The sequence below is a fragment of the Thalassophryne amazonica genome, chromosome 3 (genome assembly GCF_902500255.1).
Source record: "Thalassophryne amazonica chromosome 3, fThaAma1.1, whole genome shotgun sequence".
Taxonomy (NCBI): domain Eukaryota; kingdom Metazoa; phylum Chordata; class Actinopteri; order Batrachoidiformes; family Batrachoididae; genus Thalassophryne; species Thalassophryne amazonica.
The window spans coordinates 1,929,000-1,946,121 of record NC_047105.1 but is presented as its reverse complement, the minus strand read 5'-3'; the positions used below and the strand labels follow the sequence as shown (position 1 = coordinate 1,946,121).

General features: G+C 39.9%; 1 protein-coding gene across 2 annotated transcripts in view; it reads left to right on the top strand.

The window, feature by feature from the left end:
• The window catches only part of mkrn2 (makorin, ring finger protein, 2), a 41,450-nt gene that overhangs the window by 10,792 nt on the left and 13,536 nt on the right, over positions 1–17,122 (top strand). For both annotated transcript variants that reach the window (XM_034164419.1, XM_034164416.1), the window contains exon 4: positions 7,701–7,826. In XM_034164419.1, the coding sequence (XP_034020310.1) occupies positions 7,701–7,826 (126 nt within the window). The remainder of the gene's footprint in view (positions 1–7,700; positions 7,827–17,122) is intronic.

The following is a 17,122-nucleotide window of genomic DNA, read 5'->3' as shown; positions in this document are numbered from 1 at the left end:
CCTTGTGGAACTCCATAATTAACCTTAGTCTGTGAAGAAGATTCCCCATTTACATGAACAAATTGTAATCTATTAGATAAATATGATTCAAACCACCGCAGCGCAGTGCCTTTAATACCTATGGCATGCTCTAATCTCTGTAATAAAATTTTATGGTCAACAGTATTAAAAGCAGCACTGAGGTCTAACAGAACAAGCACAGAGATGAGTCCACTGTCTGAGGCCATAAGAAGATCATTTGTAACCTTCACTAATGCTGTTTCTGTACTATGATGAATTCTAAAACCTGACTGAAACTCTTCAAATAGACCATTCCTCTGCAGATGATCAGTTAGCTGTTTTACAACTACCCTTTCAAGAATTTTTGAGAGAAAAGGAAGGTTGGAGATTGGCCTATAATTAGCTAAGATAGCTGGGTCAAGTGATGGCTTTTTAAGTAATGGTTTAATTACTGCCACCTTAAAAGCCTGTGGTACATAGCCAACTAATAAAGATAGATTGATCATATTTAAGACCGAAGCATTAATTAATGGTAGGGCTTCCTTGAGCAGCCTGGTAGGAATGGGGTCTAATAGACATGTTGATGGTTTGGATGAAGTAACTAATGAAAATAACTCAGACAGAACAATCTGAAAGAGTCTAACCAAATACCGGCATCACTGAAAGCAGCCAAAGATAACGATACGTCTTTGGGATGGTTATGAGTATTTTTTTCTCTAATAGTTAAAATTTTATTAGCAAAGAAAGTCATGAAGTCATTACTAGTTAAAGTTAAAGGAATACTCGGCTCAATAGAGCTCTGACTCTTTGTCAGCCTGGTTACAGTGCTGAAAAGAAACCTGGGGTTGTTCTTATTTTCTTCAATTAGTGATGAGTAGTAAGATGTCCTAACTTTACGGAGGGCTTTTTTATAGAGCAACAGACTCTTTTTCCAGGCTAAGTGAAGATCTTCTAAATTAGTGAGACGCCATTTCCTCTCCAACTTACGGGTTATCTGCTTTAAGCTGCGAGTTTGTGAGTTATACCACGGAGTCAGACACTTCTGATTTAAAGCTCTCTTTTTCAGAGGAGCTACAGCATCCAAAGTTGTCTTCAATGAGGATGTAAAACTATTGACGAGATACTCTATCTCCCTTACAGAGTTTAGGTAGCTACTCTGCACTGTGTTGGTATATGACATTAGAGAACATAAAGAAGGAATCATATCCTTAAACCTAGTTACAGCGCTTTCTGAAAGACTTCTAGTGTAATGAAACTTATTCCCCACTGCTGGGTAGTCCATCAGAGTAAATGTAAATGTTATTAAGAAATGATCAGACAGAAGGGGGTTTTCAGGGAATACTGTTAAGTCTTCTATTTCCATACCATAAGTCAGAACAAGATCTAAGATATGATTAAAGTGGTGGGTGGACTCATTTACATTTTGAGCAAAGCCAATTGAGTCTAATAATAGATTAAATGCAGTGTTGAGGCTGTCATTCTCAGCATCTGTGTGGATGTTAAAATCGCCCACTATAATTATCTTATCTGAGCTAAGCACTAAGTCAGACAAAAGGTCTGAAAATTCACAGAGAAACTCACAGTAACGACCAGGTGGACGATAACAACAAATAAAACTGTTTTTTGGGACTTCCAATTTGGATGGACAAGACTAAGAGTCAAGCTTTCAAATGAATTAAAGCTCTGTCTGGGTTTTTGATTAATTAATAAGATGGAATGGAAGATTGCTGCTAATCCTCCTCCTCGACCCGTGCTACGAGCATTCTGGCAGTTAGTGTGACTCGGGGGTGTTGACTCATTTAAACTAACATATTCATCCTGCTGTAACCAGGTTTCTGTTAGGCAGAATAAATCAATATGTTGATCAATTATTATATCATTTACTAACAGGGACTTAGAAGAGAGAGACCTAATGTTTAATAGACCACATTTAACTGTTTTAGTCTGTGGTGCAGTTGAAGGTGCTATATTATTTTTTCTTTTTGAATTTTTATGTTTAAATAGATTTTTGCTGGTTATTGGTGGTCTGGGAGCAGGCACCGTCTCTATGGGGATGGGGTAATGAGGGGATGGCAGGGGGAGAGAAGCTGCAGAGAGGTGTGTAAGACTACAACTCTGCTTCCTGGTCCCAACCCTGGATAGTCACTGTTTGGAGGATTTAAGAAAATTGGCCAGATTTCTCCTAACAAGACCAGGTTTTCCCCAGAAGCTTTGCCAATTATCTATGAAGCCCACCTCATTTTTTGGACACCACTCAGCCAGCAATTCAAGGAGAACATGCGGCTAAACATGTCACTCCCGGTCCGATTGGGGAGGGGCCCAGAGAAAACTACAGAGTCCGACATTGTTTTTGCAAAGTTACACCCCGATTTAATGTTAATTTTAGTGACCTCCGATTGGCGTAACCGGGTGTCATTACTGCCGACGTGAATTACAATCTTACCAAATTTACGCTTAGCCTTAACCAGCAGTTTCAAATTTCCTTCAATGTCGCCTGCTCTGGCCCCTGGAAGACAATTGACTATGGTTGCTGGTGTCGCTAACTTCACATTTCTCAAAACAGAGTCGCCAATAACCAGAGTTTGATCCTCGGCGGGTGTGTCGCTGAGTGGGGAAAAACTGTTAGAAATGTGAACCGGTTGGCGGTGTACACGGGGCTTCTGTTTAGAACTACGATTCCTCCTCACAGTCACCCAGTCGGCCTGCTTTCCCGGCTGCTCGGGATCTGCCAGAGGGAAACTAACGGCGGCTAAGCTAACTTGGTCCGCACCGACTACAGGGGCCTGGCTAGCTGTAGAATTTTCTACGGTGCGGAGCCGAGTCTCCAGTTCGCCCAGCCTGGCCTCCAAAGCTACGAATAAGCTACACTTATTACAAGTACCATTACTGCTAAAGGAGGCCGAGGAATAACTAAACATTTCACACCCAGAGCAGAAAAGTGCGGGAGAGACAGGAGAAGCCGCCATGCTAAACCGGCTAAGAGCTAGTAGCTGCGCTAAGCTAGCGGATTCCTACAAACACACAAAGTGAATAATGTGTAAAGTGTAAATAATTTAGAGGTGATTCAGCAGAAGGAGTGCTTTAGTTAAGGCACGTGAAGATTACACTGTGAAACAAATTGTTATCTAGTTAACTAGATCAATCTAACTGCGCAGATTAAACAGCTAACAGATACAGAAAAACACCGCTGTGCTCCGGAACAGGAAGCGACCCTTTATGTAATAACTTATTTTTAATAACATTTTAAAGTATGTTTGATTTAGTTACTTTGTACATTTTTTAAGTATTCTGCATTTTGTAGTTACTACACAATTTGCACTCTTTATATGTTGGTTATTATGGGATGGGGGTGGGTTCTGCAAATGTTCAAATGCACTGCCAAAGAAATATTTGATTGATATTAGGGCTGAAACAATTGGTTGAGTAACTCGATTAATTTGATTACAAAAAATGATTGAGGCAAATTCTGTGCCTCCAAACTCTGTTTAACGTTGTAGTACATATGCCAGGCCTGTTTGTGGCACTGTAACGTCCCCACGAAAAAATAACAAGAAGATTAGAGCATGTGCATAGGGTGTGGAAGAGCTAATCAATGTAGCACAAGTAGCTCTAACTTTCCAACATGACACACCGAGTAAAATAAAGCCTTTTAAGAGAAATAGGGTCCACACAGATCATCCAAAATAGACTGACTGTGCATTTAAAGCGAAGCAGCGTACTTGTTTTTTTTTTATACACGGTTTCTGCTGGCTGCTCTTTGCTCTACATGCACTTTAAGTCATTCAGGTTTATTCAGAAACCACCTTTATTTGGAATGGATCAGCGTTTTCATCGACAGGGTGCAGAGCAGATTTTTCAGTGTGGCTTTTGTGGAAAAGCTGCACTCGAGCCCAGTTTTTCACAGACTGTCCAAAACTTGTAACTTAACTAATTTAATTTAATCACCTTATAATTCACCAAATCACAGCAAAAGCCATCTCAAGGCGCCTTACACAAAACAATACAACATAAAAAATTTAAATAAATAATTAAAAATGAATAAAAAATTTCAAATACATAATTAAAAGCAGAAATAAAAAAAAAAACAGAATAAAAACTATTCATAAGAAAGAGAATAAAAATAGGTTTTCAGTGTTGACTTAAAAATGTCCACGGACTCCAACTGCCTCACGGTCGCAGGAAGACCGTTCCACAGGGTGGGTGCATGATAGGAAAAGGCTCTTTGACCTGCTGACTTCTTCACCCTGGGAACACAGAGAAGTCCCGCATCCACCAGATCAGCCTTATAAGATGGCGCCAGTCCATGAACAACCTTATAAGCTGTGCGTGGAGGTGAGGCCGACTATCTCTAGTCGGTATCTCTCAACCTCCCGCACAAGCTCAGGCTTCTTCTCCCCCAGCGAGGTGACGTTCCACATCCCAACAGCCAGAGGCTGTGAGCGCAGACCGGGCTGCTGGGCCACCCGCCCTCGACTGCCACCCAATCCTCTCTGCACCTGACCCCCATGGCCCCCTCTGTAGGTGGTGACCCCACAGGAGGGTGGGCCCACGTCGCTTTTTCGGGCTGAGCCCGGCTGGGCCCCATGGGCTAAGGCCTGACCACCAGGCGCTCATGAGCGAGCCCCAACCCCAGGCCTGGCTCCAGGGTGAGGTCCCGGCTCCGCCATACCGGGTCCTTGATTTTGTGCTGGTCATGGGAGCTTCTGAACTCCCCTTAGTCTGACCCATCACCTAGGACCTGCTTGCCTTGGGAGACCCTACCAGCGGCACAAAGCCCCCTGACAACATAGCTCCTAGGATCATCTGGGTACACAAACTCCCCCACCATGATAAGGTGGCAGTTCGAGGGGGAGAACTCAAATACACTTTCTCATGATTGGATTCACCTGTGTAAGGAGGTCAAGGGTCAATGAGCTTACCAAACCAATTTGGTGTTCCAATAATTAGTGCTAAATATATTCAAATCAATAAAATGACAAGGATGCCCAAATTTATGCACCTGGCAAATTTTGCTTAAATAATTATTGCACACTTTCTGTAAATACTAGAAACTTCATTTCACTTGTCAAATATCAGTGTGTTTGTCTGCTATATGATATATTTAACTGAAGTTTCTGATCCAGACGACCAGTGATTTATAAAGGAAAATCATGAAAATTAACTTTTGCACACAACTGTAATTACTCAGAAAAACAGAAAGGGATACACAAAATTTGACAGTCTGTGTGATGGCGCAGCAACATTGTGCCATTGCTTAGGGCTGAAAGGATGTAGGCAGAATCAAAAGCTTATATACACCACACCTTTTATCATAAATAAATAAAAAAATGCATATATATTAAAGGGTTATTAACCAAGCATGAGGTTTGTATGGCCCAAAAAAAGAGAGAGGACTGATATTTTCCTGTGCAGACTGAACAAATGAGGTTAATCATTAGTTTATTATATGGTTGTTGGGAGCTGTGTTTTCATCTTGTTTGTTCACTTCCAGCACGTTTGCTGTTAATTCCTTACTTAGTAACTTGTTACTCTAATCTGTTACTTAGTAACACGTTACTCTAATCTGACATCTTTTTTCCTGTATCGAGTAATCTAATGTGTTAATCTTTCCAAATCAGTAATCAGATTAAAGTTACTTCTCCAAGTCACTGTGCGTTACTATTTATTTTTGTCCTGCGGGTCGACGGCAGCATTAAACTTGGCCCGTGGGCATGTGGTCGGGTTCGACTGAACCGCCCACTTCGCCCACTTTCAGTGAGCTGCAGCTTTTCATCCTCAGTTTTCTGCAGCAGCTCTGAGTTGAAGAAACAGTCGTCATCTCTCAAAGCACGGTGACGATAGCACACCTTCACTGAGCTTTGCTAAGATATTTGAACACTTTTTCCCCTTTATTTAACTCTCTGAGCCGCTCTGTGTGTCCTCACTAAAAACAGCTGATCCGCAACACATTAACTACTAACACTTTTTTCCACCCACATGCGCCTAAAATCTCTTGCTGAGGGTGACATGACGTAAAAAAACGCTGATCAAACTTTCTTACCTGTCAATCTGGTCGTGTTTTCTGCATAAATAAATTTTATCCATTCTTCTGCTCAAACGCCAAAGCAGGGATGAATCCAGACGGAAAGGGGGCGTGGAGCGGTGCAGGGACGTGCCCCCCAACACCCCTTAATTAAAGGTCCACTTTTGAAGCTTTTTTTTTTTTACTGCTAATACTACATATTTATAATAATTTTAACAACTAAAATGTTTCAAAGGAATTTGAATGTTAGAAAAACATTAGAAAGAATTTAATAGTTACACTTATAAACAATGTAGGTTATACATTGTTACAGTGCTGTCACCAGTGAAATATGAGGTCAAGAACAAGTGACTTTATTTAATTTTTTATAAAATAAGCATTTATGTTCATTGAAGTCAAAAAAGGGTGAAAGTGAGTGTTGACAACACTGGTTATCACTTTCACAACAGGTAAAACTGGTTATCATTTTCATGTTGGGCTGGTGGGGGGTGTCGACAGCTGCTGAAATGAACTAATAAAGTAACTAGAAATCTAACTTAGTTGCTTTTAAAATTGAGTAATCAGTAAAGTAACTAAGTTACTTTTTCAAAGTAACTGTGGCAACACTGCCAGTGAGTAGGTTGTGATCTCATATATAAGGGTGTGTGTGTGTGTGTTTGCACACGTATGCTTTCAATCTAAGAGCCTCAGTGTCCCCCCCCCGGTGCCCCCACTCACCATAGCAAAGTTTGGTGTGGATTTCTTAATTACTGTGGCTGTGCATAGCAAACACACACGGTCAGCTTTATATATAATATAGTTAGATAGATAGATGCTCATAACAACAAATACAAAAGGAACAAAGTACAGACACTTGAGATTAACCAGTGAAATGAAATTTCTCATCACAACAAAATAAATAATAGTGCACAACAGACAATCCAAAAGAAATAGCACAAAGTCGGTAAACTTAATTGTTCATACTGTAACAAGCTATTATATTTATGAAAATTTTTAAAGCTGACTAAAGTACCAAATAAGTTACTATGTTCAGGACAGATCTTCCAGATGTTTCACATTTTACAGAGAGTGTTTTTTTTCTGTTTCATGTGAGCGTTGTAAAATTTTGTATATCTTGTAACTGTTAGCATGGCCCAAGCAGAGGGTCACCCCGTTGAGTCTGGTCTGCTTGAGGTTTCTTCCTCAAATCATCAGAGGGAGTTTTTCTTCCCACAGTCTCCTATGTTCTTGCTCTGGGGGTTAGTAAGGTTAGACTTTACTTGTGTGAAGTGCCTCGAGGCAACTTTGCTGTGATTTGGTGCTATATAAAATGAAATAAATTAAATTGAGCAGCTCACGGCTAACCAGGAGGTTCTTCTGGTTTTTCCTGTCAGTAGAAGCCTGAACAGGGTCGGCTGGTCTGGGTCCAACATTACTCGGACTGCACAGTTTGATCCAAACATCGACGTGGGAAATGTTTAGTCTCCTTATTTATGTTTTCTTCATTACTGGAACTTAACAGTGGTGTAATTTTTTTTCTGCTACTAGATGTCTCACTTACACAACTCTTCAAACCCTGTTTAGGACTTGGATCCAGTAACACTGGGGTATTTCTTTGTGCAGTCCATGTCACGGTGTCAGCAGGGATCTGGTTTAAGGGCCTGTGGTGAGCCTTTTTGTCTGTCTGTCTGTCTGTCAGGTCTGACTGTGGACGACACATGTGGTAGTCCAGCGGAGATGCTGGGGTCAGAGGTCACAGCAGGATGCCCACAGTCCTATGTGGATGCCATCAGGACTGGACTGGGTGGAGCTGCTCAGGAACCAGGTGGGATTATGACCCACTGTTTTCACAGGACATGACATTATGTTACCAAAGAACAAACACTTGAGAGATGACTTGCTTTCACCAGGAGCCTCATGTACAAAGGCTGCATACGCACAAATGTGGCATCCGTCCGTCTCCACGTTCACATTCTGATGTATCAAGAGAGTGTGGAAATGTGCGGTGCATCACTCACAAAACCAGGCTGGCGTCCGCATGTTTCTACAGCTATTGTTCCTCTGGTGACACCTAGAGGTGATGCTGGGAACCGTTAATAGAGTGAAAACATGAAGTCATCAGAGTGACATCAGAGACACACTGATGAACAGTTAACACACCCACGTGTTTGCAGTTATATGGGTGGATATAAAAACACACACAAAATGATGTGTAATATGGCCCCAACAGTGGCTGCCTTAGTGTTGTTAGAGGACCTTACAAATGGTTCAATCCAACGTGAGCGAGTATTCAGGGAACACAGGGATTTATTTGCAAATGATAATTGGCTCTGAAACTGATTTTGATTATCAAGGCCACTGTTGCTGGAGTTGTGCACAGAACTGTGATCGGCCCAGAGCGCAATACGGTGAAGAGCCAGGGGCTGTCTGTGCCCACACAGGCGCTGACCACACTGGGCTTCCTGGCATCAGGGGCATTCCAGCGTGAGCTGGCTGATCGGTCAGGAGTGTGCCAGTCAACCTTGAGCCGAACCACCAGCTGTGTGGAACACAATCATCTGAATGTCATCCAGGTACATCACATTCTACCATTAAAGCACAATTTGCAGCGAGAGCCGGTTTCCCAAATGTAATCGCTGCTAATGACTGCCCACATGTTGGTATAAAGGCGCCGTCACATGATGAATTTGTTTTTGTTAATAGGAAACATTTTCATTCCATCAATGTTTAAATGTTATGTCGTGCACAAATTCATCTTGCTAACATGGCTGCTCGGTGTCCTGATTCAACACACAACTCCTTCATCCTGACCATATCACCCCAATAGAGCGCTTCGCTCTCAGACTGCAGGCTTACTTGTAGTTCCTAGGGTTTGTAAGAGTAGAATGGGAGGCAGAGCCTTCAGCTTTCAGGCTCCTCTCCTGTGGAACCAGCTCCCAATTCAGATCAGGGAGACAGACACCCTCTCTACTTTTAAGATTAGGCTTAAAACTTTCCTTTTTGCTAAAGCTTATAGTTAGGGCTGGATCAGGTGACCCTGAACCATCCCTTAGTTATGCTGCTATAGACTTAGACTGCTGGGGGGTTCCCATGATGCACTGAGTGTTTCTTTCTCTTTTTGCTCTGTATGCACCACTCTGCATTTAATCATTAGTGATCGATCTCTGCTCCCCTCCACAGTATGTCTTTTTCCTGGTTCTCTCCCTCAGCCGCAACCAGTCCCAGCAGAAGACTGCCCCTCCCTGAGCCTGGTTCTGCTGGAGGTTTCTTCCTGTTAAAAGGGAGTTTTTCCTTCCCACTGTAGCCAAGTGCTTGCTCACAGGGGGTCGTTTTGACCGTTGGGGTTTTACATAATTATTGTATGGCCTTGCCTTACAATATAAAGCGCCTTGGGGCAACTGTTTGTTGTGATTTGGCGCTATATAAAAAAATTGATTGATTGATTGACTAACAGCGTGGTCGGCGCAGCCCAGTCTTACCGTTTTATGCTCCCGTCATGAAATGAGTGACATTTCTCTGATGCAATTTTTTGTTTATTTGACTAAACCAATCTGGTGGAACCCTACGTGCCGGCCCGGGCCCACAGTCAGAGTCTATGGACATTTTTAATTCAAGAGTGAAAACCTGTTTTTATTCTCTTTCTTATGAATAGTTGTTTTTTTTTTTGTTTTTTTTATTCTTTTACTTCTGTATTTAATTATGTATTTGATTTTGTTTTTTATTTACTTATTTTAAATTTTATATTGAACTGTTCTGTGTGAGGCACCTTGAGACGGCTTTTTTGTGATTTGGTGCTTTATAAGCTGATTAAATTGAACTGAATTGACTATTCTGACCCTAAGCCCTTCTCCTAGCCCTAACCATAACCCCTCTGTGTCACCACGCATTTCTTGCAGGGTTGACTAAACACCAACTGGAGTTAACAGGAAGCCTAACTACATATGAAAAAGACTTAAATTCCCATGGAAGTCACCATTCTACATGTACACAGTCTGAAATATCCCTTATTACTGCTGTAAAATGTTGTCAGTTGTTTTTTAATGGTGGCTTTTGAGTCCCAGATCAGTACTGGCTTCACTCGTAGTTTCCCATTAATGCCCCTCTTGATCAGCTTAAAATATAGAACACACTGATTTATGGAGTCAAATGCCTTTGTGAAGTCTACAAAGCACGTCTATAACTGGTCCTCCTTAAGCCTCTGCTGCCAAAGCCTCAATAAACAATGACACGTCTTTGTGTCTGCTTCTCCCATAATTCTAGAAAATCTGCAGAACTTTGCACCCGACCTCTGGAACTGGTATTTAACATAGTTCTCAAAATTTGGTAATTCAACTTTGAGCTGACCAGAATGATCCTGACCCTTCTGTGCTGGGCAGCGTGTGGATATTCTTGTTTTATAAAAATAAAAAGGGTGCTGGCAAACACCACTTGCAGAACCCCCAATCCAGAAAACTCAAAGTGATTCCAGTGAGGGCCAGGAGGGGGCAGGTTTTCTCTGCAAGCACTCACTCAGGCAGGTGATTTCACTGATGAACTCCTCCCATCTGCTCAAAGTGACATTAATACATGGTTGGTGGAGACGTGTGTGAAAGCTTTACTCATGAATTTTCAGATAAATGCCAAATAATTCTGGGTACTACCCCATATGGAATACTGTACTGCTTTCAAGCATACAGTGAGGAAAATAAGTATTTGAACACCCTGCGATTTTGCAAGTTCTTCCACTTAGAAATCATGGAGGGGTCTGAAATTTTCATCTTAGGTGCACGTCCACTGTGAGAGACATAATCTAAAAAAAAATCTGGAAATCACAATGTATGATTTTTTAATAATTTATTTGTATGTTACTGCTGCAAGTAAGTATCTGAACACCTGTGAAAATCAATGTTAATATTTGGTACAGTAGCCTTTGTTTGTATTTACAGAGGTCAAACGTTTCCTGTAGTTTTTCACCAGGTTTTCACACACTGCAGCAGGGATTTTGGTCCACTCCTCCATACAGATCTTCTCTAGATCAGCCAGGTTACTGGGCTGTCACTGAGAAACACGGAGTTTCAGCTCCCTCCAAAGATTTTCTATTGGGTTTAGGTCTGGAGACTGGCTAGGCCACTCCAGGACCTTGATATGCTTCTTACGGAGCCACTCCTTGGTTATCCTGGCTGTGTGCTTGGGGTCATTGTCATGTTGGAAGACCCATCCACGACCCATCTTCAATGCTCTAACTGAGGGAAGGAGGTTGTTCCCCAGAATCTCACAATACATGACCCCGATCATCCTCTCCTTAATACAGTGCAGTCGTCCTGTCCCATGTGCAGAAAAACACCCCCAAAGCATGATGCTTCCACCCCCATGCTTCACAGTAGGGATGGTGTTTTTGGGATGGTACTCAGCATTCTTCTTCCTCCAAACACTGCGAGTCGAATTAAGACCAAAAAGTTCTATTTTGGTCTCATCTGACCACATAACTTTCTCCCATGACTCCTCTGGATCATCCAAATGGTCCTGGGCAAACGTAAGACGGGCCTGGACGTGTGCTGATTTAAGCAGGGGAACCTTCCGTGCCGTGCATGATTTTAACCCATGAAGTCTTAGTGTATTACCCACAGTAACCTTGGAAACAGTGGTGCCAGCTCTCTTCAGGTCATTGACCAGCTCCTCCTGTGCAGTTCTGGGCTGATTCCTCACCTTTCTTAGGGTCATTGATACGCCACAAGGTGGGATCTTGCATGGAGCCCCAGTCGGAGGGAGATTGACAGTCATGTTTAGCTTCTTCCATTTTCTAATAATTGCTCCAACAGTTGATCTTTTTTCACCAAGCTGCTTGGCAGTTGCCCCGTAGCCCTTTCCAGCCTTGTGGAGGGCTACAATTTTGTCTCTGGTGTCTTTGGACAGCTCTTTGGTCTTAGCCATGTTGGTAGTTGGAGTCTTACTGATTGTGTGGGGTGGACAGGTGTCTTTATGCAGCTAACAACCTCAAATAGGTGCTTCTAATTTGGAATAATAAGTGGAGTGGAGGTGGACGTTTTAGAGGCGGACTAACAGGTCTTTGAGGGCCAGAATTTCTGCTGATTGGCAGGTGTTGAAATACTTATTTGCAGCAGTAACATTCAAATAAATTATTAAAAAAATCATACATTGTGATTTCTGGATTTTGTTTTTTTATTTTTTTTATTATGTCTCTCACAGTGGACGTGCACCTAAGATGAAAATTTCAGACCCCTCCATGATTTCTAAGTGGGAGAATTTGCAAAATCGCAGGGTGTTCAAATACTTATTTTCCTCATTGTAAATATTGATCCAAAATGAAATTCATGTTTAAAGTTGGGTGACTAAAGGACAGTGGTGGGCACACTTCCAATAATCTGATACAGATAATGTTTTCATTATCGGATTATCTTTTTAGATAAATTTAAAAACCATCATCGGATTAATTATCTTCCGATGAATTACTGTCCGATAACTTTTAGACCGATAACGTACTAAACTAAGCTGAACAGTGAAAAACATTTTTAAAACCGTTAAAGCTGTTGAGACCTACCTGTTAAGTTTCCTAATAAGCATGTTGTTCTACCCTCTGCAAAAAGAAACCACTCTATCATCTGTAAACAAAGGAGAACTGGTGACCCAAAAAAAAAGTAATTTCCTTTAACACCATACTACTATAATCGCAATGTCACCAAGTCATCCAGAAGCATACATGTTTAACTTATGGTTCAATTTTTAACCATTATTTAAAATTGTCATGTCTGAAGTTTATAAAGTGAAAATATCAGATATATGTTTTCGTTTTAAAGTAATGTGCTAATTTTTAAGGTTTTGTGAGCACATGCTGTGCCAGGCAGCAATGCATTATGGGTAGCATAAGGTAATCTCAGACGTTCACGACAGGACAAATGCATTTCAGACACTCTGTTCAGGGTCCACAGATAACAGCATTAAACTCTAGTGCCTAAAACTCTCGTGAATATATTCTCTGGGTTTATAGACGTTAGTGTATTTGTGTTTGTTAAATTCCACGCATCTTAAATGTAGCAGACACGGATTATCTGGAATTTTGGCCGCTACTGCCATCTACTGGCCAGGAGTGCTCATGGCAGTATTAAACGTCTGGGTACATGGCTGCTCTCAAAGTGTTGGTATTGTCCATTGTCCAGGCGCTTTTTGTGTGCATATATGTTAACTTTGTATTCTAAAACTACGGTTAGAAGTATTTCCGACTCCTTATCGGTCAACACGAACGAGGTTGGCGCCATATTTTTAGTTTTTGTGGAAGTGACGACAAGAGAATAAGGCTCCTGATTGGATAGAATTTTAATCAGTACCGCCACCCAAAGGTTTGGCACACTTCCAGGGCTCCGTAAAAATGCCTGTTTTTACAAATAAAAATTGAATATTTTACAAAAGCACATTTATCTTTAAACCAACACACGACACATGTCACATTAACGTGTTGGTTTACATAATGGATTACTGAACCAATCACTGTTTAGCACTTTTACCCAGAATGCTTTGCGGTCTGTGTTTGTTACAAAACCTCAGAATTAGTGCCTTATTCATCATTAAACGATATATGTTATATTTTAACTTTGTACAAATGACAGAATTGACATTAATGGAGTTATTCTATCAGTAGTTTCCAGTGGTGTCAAAAGTACACACATTTGTTACTTAAGTAGAAGTATAGATACTGCAGTTTAAAAACACTCTGGTAAAAGTTGAAGTATCAACTTGACCTCTTTACTCAAGTAAAAGTGAAAAAGTATGTGCTCCAAAGCCTACTTAAAGTATAAAAGTATAAAGTAACCTTTAAAAAAAAAAGGTAGATGCCACTATATGAATTGAAAGCTTAATTTAAAAACTGATTCGTTCTACATGTGGCCCAAGACCCAAAACCCAAAATTACCCCCACCACCACCTGCATGAAAATGTTTCAATTCTAGAAGCTCTGAAATGCAATCTGGGACTATTCCAGACAATAAACTGCAGTGAGTGCAGCATCCATTTAGTGAAGGGGGAAAAAATAAACAAAAAAACACAACTTTTCCTTATTCAAATTCATTCCAGTAGTATTCTGCTCTTACTAGGATGCAGCAGTTTTCTAGTTTGTCAGATAGTTCTGGAGGAAATAAATGAAGAAATTAACACACTGAAAATATGGTTTGACCAAAACAAACTCATTAAATAAGACAGGGATGAAGTGGAGGTGTAAGTCACTAGGTGTTCACATTAAACACTTATTTATTTATGTATGTATTTATTTACGTATGTTCATTGTTAGTTGCTTTTATATTTTCTGTTGTGTTTCTATTCAGGTTCTTTTTGCCTCTTTCTCTAGAATTGTATATAATAATCATTAGATTATTAATATATAAACAAAAATAAATTTAAGAAATATTACAATTTGAAAACAAATGCACTCGAACGTGATGAGAGCTGCAACTGCATAATGCTAAGTTTTAACATTGAAAATGCCATAGACATGCTAACGCGTTAGCATCGCTCCCGTTTTTAAGTTATAAAATACATCTATCAACTGTTTCAGAAGACCATAACAGGTCAGTTTAACATAGAAAAGGTAAATAATACTCACATAAGTATGCTCTTTAGGGTTTTAGCGGGGGAAAATTAAGCGAAAGAAATAAAGAATAAACGAAGCAATGGTCGTAGCATTGCTTCAATCTGCGAACTACTGCTTCGATTGGTTCACGGTTCAAAGCAAAGCCGCGCTGCAGAAAAGTTGATTACAGGCGCACATGACGTGAAATATAAACATTAAACTGAAGCCAAAAGTAACGAGTCTGTATGTTTTAAAAATGTAAGGAATACAAAGTACAGATACTTGTGTGAAAATGTAATGAGTAGAAGTCAGAAGTAGGCAGAAAAATAAGTAAAGGAGTAAAGTACAGATACTTGTGTGAAAATGTAATGAGTAGAAGTCAGAAGTAGGCAGAAAAATAAGTAATGGAGTAAAGTATAGATACCTAAAAAGTGTACTTAAGTACAGTAACGAAGTATTTGTACTTCGTTACTTGACACCTCTGGTAGTTTCAAAAAACCATAAGTTAGTATGACTTTATTTTTCAAGACCTCCGCCTGACCGGAGTGTTGAAATTGATATAGAGCTGGCCTTATGGCTGCTCTTGGTGTGCCTCTGTGGTGGGAGCGCTGTTGTAAACAAGAGCTTCCAGCAGGGGCAGAATGTTGAAAGAAAAATTATTATGATTAGTAAAGAGTTGATTTTGTGGATGCTCTCAGGATTTGTCTGTGCTGCTCCTGCAGGGGCAGCATGGTCAAACAGTCTTGCTTATTCTTTAGGTCTTTAGGTCGTGTTAAAAATCAATTTCAGCTCTTTAGTAACTGCAGATGTCCCATAGACAACACCGGAATTTATCGGTTATTGATTATCTGTAACTTCCAATACATTTTTGGGTGGTTTATCGGTTTATCTTTATCAAAGATAACTTTTCAGTTATCTTATTATCTGTTATCGAAGTTAATTTTTGGTTATCTGTGCCCACCACTGCTAAAGGACCACCAACACTTGAATTGAGATAATCTTTCTGATAAAAGACTGCATATGGGTCAGGTACATAAGAAAATGTATCTTTTCCAAGAGAAAAATGTTCACAGTTTATTTCAATGTTAGATTTAGATCATTTTGATGCACATGTGAGATAATTTGTAACAAGGTTGTGCATGTTATTTCTTCTGAAAAAACAGACTTTAATTAATTAATTAATTTATATATTTAACTTGAAAGGATAAACCCCTTGAGATTTATAATCTTGTTTTCAAGGGGGTCCTCAATAATAGCAACAAAAACATCCAATGGGCAAGACAGATGCAGCAGTACATACATAACAAAATATACAAACACTTAATTACACACAAAGCTCTCTAACACTCTCCCATTAGTACTACCATACAAAATGAATTGTTATGGACAAGCGGAATCAATAATGGTTACATATGTTTTTAAGGTGTTGTACAAGGGCACGTCTAAATACAGACAAAGAAGTTGTAGAGCAGATAGAGGAAGGAAGTCTGTTCCAATCATAGGGCACTTTATGTTTAAATGAAAATATTCCAATTTCCTTATTAATTCTTGGGATGACATAAAAGATTGAGATGCATGTCTCAAGACTATAAGAAGAACCGAAAGGAGTCAAATACTGTTTAAATATTCTGGATAACTGAGATTAATGCATTTAAAAATATATCAACCAGTGAAATTGTCATCTGGAGGATGGAGTAAGCCAGGACAACTGGTTGATATACAGGTCGCAATGGTGAGTTGTAAAGGGGCAGCAGAGAATAAACCTGCACAGACTATTGTAAACTACATTAAGTTGTTTAAGATGAGAAGATGAAGTATTTTGATAAACTATATTACTGTGATCAAGAATGGGGAGTAATAATTGCATTGCAATCCTCTTTCTTGCAGAAAAATTAAACCAATTAATTGACTGATAAAGTAGTTTCAATTGATATGTAATTTTATTTGTGACAGACTGAATATGCCTTGTAAAAGAAAGAGAAGGATCAAGCCAAAGACCTAAATATTTAAACTGCTCAACAGGTACAATTGGGGTATTATCCAAAGAAGTAAGAATGAGCTCACCCACTGATGTAGAGCTTTTCTTGAATAACATTGAGTGAGATTTCTTACTGTTAATAAGCAATTTGTTAGCTTGAAGCTATAATTGAACTGAGTTAAAATCATGTTGAAGCGAGTGCTGAATGTCAGCAATATTAGATTTCGAATAATAAATAATAGTATCATCCACATAGTGTTAAATATTAGTCTTTGCAAGTGAGAGGAAGGTCATTAATAAAAACTAAATGAAAGAGGGCCAGATGAAGAACCCTGGGGCACACCTTTACCTATAGTTTGAGAGTCAGTGACTATTTTTGAAAAAAACACATTGTTGACGGTGATGGAGAAGAGAGTTGAACCAGAGAAGAGAAGACCTATCAAGACCAATCAAATGCAATTTGTCCAACAGCAGATAGTGATCAACCATGTCAAATGCCTTGGTAAGGTCAATAAATTAGGCACCAGTAGGTAAATTATTATCAAAGCCAGCAAAAACATCATTAGTGAACTTCAGTAAAGCAGAA